Raw genomic sequence first — 9,641 nt, forward strand, 5'->3', positions numbered from 1 at the left:
GGGCGCGGGGAGGAGGGCGCCCCCCGGCGGGCAGGCGGAGGAGCGCTCGGCTGAGCCCCGCTCCCGGATGCAGTGCGCGCTCTTCCCGCAACTCCTTCCCTCCCCGTTACTGTATCACGGAAACCTCCCTTCTCCATTTCTCCTTTGTCTTCTTGTTTGTCCCATTCTCCAGGAGTTGCCCGAAGAGCAGCATATCCAGGCAAAGGCCTGCCTCTTCTCAGAGCTTGGCAAAGTGCGTAGTGACCAGAACCAGGGCCCAATTTCACTCCATCCCCTTTTGTTGCAACAAAAGCTTAACCCTGGCCAAGGCTCCCACCACCCTACAGTGTTACACAGCTCCTGTCACTCCCCAGTACCCCTGTCGGCAAAGGAACTTCTACAGGGGCTGTCTGGAGGTGCATGGTACCAGCAGACCCCTCCTGTAAATCCAGTTCTCCCATTGGCAAGCAGTAAGAGGAAGGAGAGGTTGCCTGTGCTGCATGCTCTTCTGGCTCCCTGCTGCAAGGAGGGGACAGGACAGGGCACAATTAGCTCTGTTGGTCCTTCTACGGAGCAAGTAGGGAAGTTAAGCAGCAGCATCTTTGAAACAAAGCAGCTGACAGCATTTTGCTGTCCTACCACCTTTCAGGTCTGGCAATTCTACAGTAGCACTCTCAAATACTGCAAAGTGAAACACAGTTATCTTGAAGGTTTTCATACTTTTATCTCCAGCACTGCTGCTGAGAAACCTTTGGGTGTTTGGGAAATTCAGTGGCACTGGCCTAATTGTTGCCAGCAATAAAGCAGCAGGACGGTCCCTCCTTAGGAAATAGTGATCAAAGCCACCAAGCTGTAGGACAGTCATTTATACCTGAATCCCTTCCTAAGTTACAACAGCCTCTACTACTTGCCTGTGCCCTCCACAGTCACTAACTGCCTTGGAACTTCCTTTCGTGATCCATCTCACTGTAAACCTCACTGCAATGACAGTCCCCAGTGTCCCTGTTGTGAGACAAAAAAATATTTAACGTGTTTATAACTTACAAACCTCAGCTGAAATAAGAAACTATTTGACAGTGGAGTATTCGTTCACAAGCATTTTCATGGGGAAAAGGAGAAAAGAATTAAAAATTTCCTATCCTGATAAGTTAAAATGCACACTTGCATATAACAATTTCCCGTGCATTTTAGAAGACAACCTACAAAAATATATTGACAAAGAATTCTGCAGAAACTGTTATAGAGCAAACTCCCTTCTCTAAAGAAGAAATTATTATAGTTTGAATTGTTTGGTTACAGGCTTACTTAGTATCTGCTTACTCAATCCAAATGTTTGTACAGTAAGCAGTAACTGATCTAAAATTATTCCAAAAAACCCAGACTCCCAAACTTAACAACGAGGTATTAAGCACTGACCACCTTTTCACTGCCACTATATTTTTGGAATCCACTTGTAAGAAAGCAAGCTTGTAGATACGCACATATAAAACACCTTATGTTTTACATAGTATGGGAATGCTTCCTTGTATTTAATATTCTGAAAGCTTTTATATTTTTTAAATATTTGCTGTCCTTTGGAGACTTCACAACACACTTTAATTTAAATATTCTTATTACACCTGTGTTTGTACTGAAAACTAGGAAATCTACAGTAACACTAAGCTGTTCCACAGTGCTTTATCCAAGTAGCTCAATTACTTGTTTCATCAGATGGAGGAAACTTAGCCAAAACAAACAAGACTTTAATTTATTCTCTATTAGTGAAATAACAGTTGTTTTTTTTTCACAAGTGAAATTTTACTATATTTCATATACATAGAAAAGTACAGTAAGTACAGTATTAAAAAGCAGGAAAGATGTAAGCCATTGCAAAGTCTTTGCAATATATTTAAAAATACCTATGCCATATCACTCCTTTTTGATTCAAGAGGCTAATTCTTGATTATAAAATTTTTCATAAAATTCCAAGTCTTTTATGTTTAAGGATGGTTTTACAGTCCTCAATGATTTTACAAAATGCTCGTGTTTTACAGCAGTTGCTTCAAGTCCATTCTCTTGCAATGCCAACAAAGTAGCCTTTAAAACAAAAAGAAAAAAAACACTAATTTGAAGTGCTTATCATGTTTTAAGTTGCAAAGAAATTATTGTAAGTATTCTAAAATATTTTACATGAAACCAAATTTTAGGTAAAGGATCTGAAAACAGCATTGTGTAATTCATGGTTATTTAACAGTAGATAAACAAAAAAATAAGATGACTATAACTTTGTCATTTGCTTTTTTGTCTGCATTAGACAACATGCCCTTGATCACTTATATTTTTGGGTTTTCTTCCTAGTCTTCTCTCTTTTTACGTAACTTATCTCAAATACTTACAGATTTTTCTCTCCAGTCTTGACAGTACATGCTAATTTCAGCTAAAAATGCTGCAGTTGCTTGCAATACACAGAATGCAATTCATCTAGATGAGCTTGGATAGGGAACGGCCATGTGAAACAAAGGGTAGTACAGTTCCTTAACTTCTAGTAAATTATCATGGAAAGCCTTTATTCTTATTTGGTTTTTTTTATTATTTGAATAATCAACCCTGTTCAGTTCTTCTGCTTTAGTCATTCTCCTTATATTTTCATTACAATCTGTGAAAGAATCTGTACTACAGATGGCTCAGTAACTTCTATGAGTTAGCTCTGTTTTTTCATTGAAAGGTTTTATTTAAAGTTTATTTCACAGATGAACCATGAATATTTCTTACCTCCTTGCACAGATTTTCAATATCAGCTCCAGAGAAGAGGTCTGTTAGGGCTGCCACATCTTGTAATGACACATCAGTCTCTAATGGAATTTTTTCTGTGCAGATTTTCAAAATTGAAAGCCTTCCCTGTATATTGGCACATATTATATAAGAAAACAAACAAACCAATAATTAATCCCTCTCCAAAGCAGTACAATATCTGAAATTACAACTAAGGAAAATCCAGAATAGTACCAAAACCAAAACTACATCTTTTTGGCAGAAGAGTGAATAAAATGCTATTAATGGAGATAACCACAAGAGTAAGTATTATCTCATATGTTAAAGTCTGGTATTCACAGTTACTCATTTCTTCATGAAAACACACTATTTTAGACTGAATAGTCCATATTTGGCCTGCTTCAGGTCAACTTTTTTTTTTTTTTTTTTTTGTTAGGAAGCTCAGGACAAGTAGCCACACTACCCTTGGGAACAAGGCACAAGAATGACTTGAAGCAAAGACAGGTAGTACTGTAACAAGTTGACTAAACTGCAGCTTGCTTTGGTAAATACAGAATGATTCCAGATTTTTCTATTATCTGTTTTCTATATGAAATAGTGTAACTACATACACCAGTTAATATGTTACTGGTGTTTAAATTACAAATGTAATTATTCCTTTTTAAACTCCTTCATTGTACCCTGAGTTTGGTGACTGATCATCAGCAAATAATCCATCAATTGTTAAATATATTATAGGAACATGCCCCCTTTGTTTTTAAAGTAAAGTATGCTCACAATTAATATCTCTTCACTTAAAGCCACGTATGGATTTGTAATACCTCACCTTCAGATCTGGAGGTGGAACATAGATCATCTTGTCTAACCTTCCGGGACGCAATAAAGCATCATCCAACATATCCGGTCTATTTGTTGCAGCAACTACCATGAAATCTTTGTTCAAAGTTTCCTGAAACTCTAGCTGAGTAAGAGACGATATAAACAAATTTGTGCAACACGGTTTAGATATTATATAAAGATATTAGTTAACTATTAATGAGAAAAGGGGAAGGGCAAAAAGACGATATATAATATGTAATTCTTTTCCTTTCAATATTAATAATTTTTTTGAGGTAAAAAATGCCTTGTTGCAGGCCAGATTAGATGACAATGAAGAAATATAGTTAGTATCTGCCTTGATGATAAATACAGATTTTTCATTGGCCAGATTTTAACAAAGACCTTTTATATGCAAAAATTCAGTATCCTACAATTCTGAAACTGTTTACTTCAGTGTTCCCCCAAAGAGCATCAGTATATGAAGACAGAAATTGAAATACAGAAAAGCTTAATGTTAAATGTTGTGAATAATTCACTGTAAAGTCCAGCTGCAAACTTTTTGTTTAAATAAGTAACTGATCATAACTGTACCAGTTTTGTATAAAATATGTATGAGAAAGCACTGCAAATGAAGTAGGGGAAATGCTTATAAGAAGTAAGTTCAGGAAGGAACCTGTATAATAGTAAAAATAGCACAATTAGTCTAAAAAATTACCTTAATGTCAAGCAAGAGGATTTTTGTGACAGAAGATGAACACCAACTAGTAATGCTCATTAGCCTGTGTGGGTATTTTGGTCAAACAAACCAAGTCTCATTGAGCAACAATGTATGTAAAAACAGTTAGCAGCCTACGTATGGTATTTTCTAAAAACTAGAAATTATGACAGAGTAGAAGAGCATCTTGCATATTTTCAAGCTTGAGGATTTTAAGTTTAAATAGTGTGAATGCCAACAACTAAAATATTTGAAAAAATGGACAGCATTTATCATTCTTCTTATTTAGAAAAGGGAATATAAATACCTTTCTTTCCTCATAATTTTGTTCTTGACATTGACCTTCAAGCTGTAGTTTGCTTCCTCTTCTTTCTGTGACTTTCAGCCCAATACCATCCAACTCATTGAGAAGAACAGAAAGAACCCGCTCTGAGACACCATGGCCAGTTTTGCAGTGTGACCGAGATCCCAAGATAGAATCAATCTCATCTAGGAATATTATTGCTGGGGTATTTGCTCTTGCTTGGCGAAAAACCTTTTTTTTTTTTTTAATTAATGAAATAAAATGTTAATACATACATTCTATCAGATAAGGTGAAAACACCTACTTACATATCCTCTGTATTTTACTTACTTAATTTGAAAGATATGTTCATAAAGACTCACAAGAGCTGTTCTGGCTTACATTTACTATAGGCAAATTCTGCTGCTTATTTAAATTCTTAAATGAACTGAAAACAAAATGGTAGAAATACTTTCAAAGTTTAAAACTGGTACAATTTTAGGGCTAGATTCTCAGCTGATACAAATGTGAATCTGTAAGCCATTTTATTTAATAATCAGATGAGAGCTTTAACTCCCATCTTTTCATTAATAAAATTTAGGCCTAGCTAATACTTGACAAAAATCAACCAAAAATAAACTATAGACATTACATAAATTGAAAACTGTACCTGAGACAAAATCTTCTCTGAATCACCAACGTAAGGTGAGAAAAGGTCAGCGCCACTTACAGAGAGAAAGGAACAGTGACAACTTGTGGCCACAGCCTTCACCAGTGTGGTTTTGGCACACCCTGATGGCCCATAGAGAAGAATACCCTTTGGATGAGACAGGCCCATCCTAGCAAATGCCTGAGGAAATTTCATAGGCCACTCAATACTCTGTCAATACAGAAAAAAGGGATGAAATTCTTAGTAATGAAACTAGAGTTCATAGGCAATCAATAAAGTTGCTGAGCACATTATTTCCTCTCCTTAGTACAAACATTAATTTGAAATCAAGAGCGTGGCCAGTAGGTCGAGGGAGGTCATTCTCCCCCTCTACTCGGCACTGGTGAGGCCACAACTGGAATACTGTGTCCAGTTTTGGGCTCCCCAGTTCAAGAGGGACAGGGAACTGCTGGAGAGAGTCCAGCGAAGGGCAACCAAGATGACCGAGGGACTGGAGCATCTCCCTTATGAAGAAAGGCTGAGAGAGCTGGGACTCTTTAGCCTGGAGAAAAGAAGGCTGAGGGGAGACCTTATTATTGCTTACAAATATCTAAAGGGTGGGTTGAAGGAGGATGGAGCCAGACTCTTCTCGGTGGTTCCCAGTGACAGGACGAGGGGCAATGGGTGCAAGTTGGAACATAGGAAGTTCCATTCCCCCACACAGAAAAACTTCTTTACAGTTCAGGTGACAGAGCAGTGGCACAGGCTGCCCAGGGAGGTTGTGGAGTCCCCTTCTCTGGAGATTTTCAAGAGCCGCCTGGATGCAGTCCTGAGTAACGTGCTCTAGGCAATCCTGCTTTAGCAGGGGAGTTGGACTAGACGATCTCTACAGGTCCCTTCCAACTCTGAAAATTCTGTGATTCTGTGATCAGAGAATACTAATTTGGTCTTCCATCATATAATGCCCTTCTTAAAGTTTCCTCTCTGTCCCAAACAGAACGAAAGGCAGTCCTTGAGAGATGATACACAGGAGACATCTCTGGCTAAAACTTTAGGAATGGAAAAACCTGGCTACAAGTTAAAGTGTTTTTCAGCTGCTAAAAAACATGCTTATTTTCTCATGATATTATGCTTGGTGGCAATATCTTGTGACTGAAAGATTTCTAATTTACAAACATTGTAACTTAATGCAGTATAAAAAAAAAGTTTAAAATATAATTTATAATCAGGTAATTTGCAAGAAAATTCATTTCCATAATGTAGCCTACAGAACGCCTTGGACAACATGGTTATTAGAAACTAGCTGTTTATCTAAATTTGTTTTGTACATTACCTGTTTTAACTTTAATTTCACATCTTCAAGGCCACCAATTTGCTCCCAAGTAACAGGTTTACACTCTGTTAGTCCAACTGCACTTCGAAAAGAGGATGGTTGAATTTTTTTTAAAGCTTCTTGGAAATCTGCCATGCTAATCACCATTTCAGTTGAATCCTGGAGAAAGCCAGATAAAGCATATTAAGAATATTTTTACATAATAACTTATAACGCTGCATTAGTATGCAAAACACTTCATAAAAGGCCAAATGCAGCCAATAAAGAAGCAAATTTCTGCCCTAACAAGCTTAAGCACTGCAGACACACAGAGGTAATGCAAAGCAGAATATATTCTCGTTAATCGCAAGTTTTTACAGAACAAAACCACATTTTAACAAAAAATAGTGTTTTAGAGAAAACTGCTGTTTTCCTCTAAATTATAGCTCCATTACACAGTGATCTGCTAAATCAAATAGTTGCTAATTTCAGGGTTACTACACTCCAAATCCTAGAATCTCTTGAATACAAATATTCTAACATTTCCACCACATACTAGAGAAAGTAAGGCACTTTATCTCAAATAGGCTAGAAAATACCATTATTAAACTACAGATGCAGTAACAGAACTAAGGTGTATTTTACAAAGGCGCATACAGTTCTCAAGGTAAACAGGCTATCTACTTATTATTTTCAATTTTCCATCTATTTCTTACTGGGATACCAGTTTCAAATTATTTTGTTTATTATTTTCAATATTTGCAAGGTATCTGGAGGAGATGGAAGTTCTAGAAATATGATGCTCTCTTTTTTCTACCCCTGAGTGAAGACAGGGGGTTCTACCATTCTCTGTAGATGTTCTGACTCTCAACATTTTGCCAATACGACTTTAAATTTGCATTCAGCCATTCCAGATGAAAACCCACAGCAAACATATTTTACAATTCTTGTAAAAGTCAAAATAGATAGAAAGAACATTAAGAAATAAATATTATCGATATGGAATTAGAGAATGGCTACGAAGTTAAGTTTCTGCACACTGGGCAGTTGTATACCTTGTGTCTACAACAATGTTATATCCAGCCATACAACCCAAATGATAATAGCTATTATCACTAGCAGTTATATATTTATGTGTCAACCTGAACTTTCATTTGCAGTTATTGTTAAGAAGTAGAATTCTAAATCACTGATAGCTTCAAAAGAGAGCTTTGGTGAACACTATAGTTTAGTTTGCCAAAAAAGACTGAAATCTCTGCTTTGCACAATACTAAAATGATAAGGATGAGGATAAAAACTTTTGGCAAAGCTTTTCACCCAAAAAGGAGAAAACAGTCTTTTCAGGTGAGAACTGAAAGGACTAGCGAAATGGTGTATTAATGTTTATAACACACTTGGTGTTTTTCAGTATTTTAATTTGCAAGTTCTTCAACTTGGTGAGCTTTTCAAGTAAACTGAGTATTAATTAGGAAAGGTTGGTACATATATAAATGACAATCTTCTTGACTGATTTGCAACCATACCAAAGAGCTGTGGAACACAGCCTGCATGGCTGCTTCTCTGCAGAGTGCTGTAAGGTCAGCTCCAACATACCCAGTTGTCATTTCTGCCAGTTTAACCAAATCAACGTCTGTAGAAATTGGCATACTAGATGTAAGCAACTGCAGGATGGATCTTCTTTGTGTAAGTGTTGGTGTCCCAATAATAACCTAAACCAAATATAACAAACAAAAATTTTCAGTAGATATTTTGCTGTGTTCCTTTTATTTTATAGACCTAGGCAAGCAACTATGTCTCTGCTTTATACTGCTCACTGAAGATTTATACATACTTATACAGCAACTAAAGAATTTCACAAGAAACTTATTACTAGCACTATACAAATGACAACTATTTAAAATACCCTTCATTTACCCTTACTTTCCAAGCGAACAGTGTTTGTATAAACAGTTGTTCCTAAAACACTATCAGCTACTGTCCATCAAGCCGTATTTGAAGGTAGTTTCAACATAAGATATAACACTGAAATAATAATTTCTTTGCATCACAAGGACTGAATTAGATTTGTCCAAAAGGAAAAAAAAAATCAATTAGATAAACGTTCACACATTATTAAAAACCTGGTAGAATACCGCCATATAAATATATCTCAACAATCTATAAATCCTGGAAAATAATGAAAATTATAGTTGTGAAAGCTTAAAGGACTTGACTAAACTGGATGACCCAGGAGTGTGTTTAGCCAGCAAAATAAACAATATAAGTAAAAGCATTGTGTATTGCATAACTGTATGTGTTCTTTCTTCTTTTGACCATTAGGCTAAAAGCAGTCTTCCAGATTAGACCTAGCCCTTGTTATTGAAATCTGAATAGAATTTTTGACACAACAGGTTACCAGTTCTTTGTCACAATAAACTTTTAAGGAGAGATGCATAAATCTTCACGCTAGGATTTAAATGAGGAAAATCTAAGCCTGTAATGCTAAGCATCTATAAGCAAAAGAAAACTGTCAAGAACAGGTACACGTCTTTATGATAAAGAAGCATAAATACTCTCCTTGTCCACTTTCAAGTATTTGGAGCTCTCAGTTTCCTCAGTAAAACATGCTCCCTACCTTACCCAAGACACAGCAAACTAAAGAAACAGGACACATCTCAAGCCTGTAAAATCACACTATGAAACATGACTAGTAGACATTAAAAAAAATAAAATGACTTTGTTAACTACCCCCTGCTGCACCTTAAAAATGACCAAAAAAAGACAGTGTATGAATAACAGGGTTTGCTTACCTCTCTGTCAAATCTGCCAGGTCTTCTCAGTGCAGGGTCTAAGGCATCAGGCCTGTTTGTTGCTGCCATAATGACCATCTTACCCCCACTACCTACACCATCCAGTAGCGTTAGCAACTGAGCAACAATACGATCTTCAGGAGCATTGTTTGAATTTCCTCGCTTTGCGCATAAAGAGTCAACTTCATCAATGAAGAGAATGGTTGGGCCTTCATGTGACATTTCCCTTCCCTTTTCAAAGACCCTTCGCAAATTCTCTTCAGTTTCTCCTGGCCTTGAACCATAGAGAGCTGGGCCACTGATGCAAAGCAGATATGCACCCACTTCTTTTGCTACTGCCTTTA

At 36.8% G+C, this 9,641-nt stretch overlaps 1 protein-coding gene across 1 annotated transcript in view; it reads right to left on the reverse strand.

Moving 5' to 3' along the window:
- Positions 1-1,842: 1,842 nt before the first annotated feature.
- SPATA5L1 (spermatogenesis associated 5-like 1) overlaps positions 1,843-9,641 on the reverse strand; it is a gene marked incomplete at its 5' end in the record, with an annotated part of 8,352 nt that continues 553 nt past the window's right edge. Inside the window, 8 exons of the mRNA XM_009886176.1 lie at positions 1,843-2,055; positions 2,731-2,856; positions 3,557-3,691; positions 4,572-4,799; positions 5,218-5,427; positions 6,530-6,688; positions 8,032-8,217; positions 9,298-9,636. Of these exons, the coding sequence (XP_009884478.1) occupies positions 1,903-2,055; positions 2,731-2,856; positions 3,557-3,691; positions 4,572-4,799; positions 5,218-5,427; positions 6,530-6,688; positions 8,032-8,217; positions 9,298-9,636 (1,536 nt within the window). The remainder of the gene's footprint in view (positions 2,056-2,730; positions 2,857-3,556; positions 3,692-4,571; positions 4,800-5,217; positions 5,428-6,529; positions 6,689-8,031; positions 8,218-9,297; positions 9,637-9,641) is intronic.

The sequence above is a fragment of the Charadrius vociferus genome, unplaced genomic scaffold, assembly GCF_000708025.1.
Source record: "Charadrius vociferus isolate BGI_N301 unplaced genomic scaffold, ASM70802v2 scaffold365, whole genome shotgun sequence".
NCBI classification, from domain to species: Eukaryota; Metazoa; Chordata; class Aves; order Charadriiformes; family Charadriidae; genus Charadrius; species Charadrius vociferus.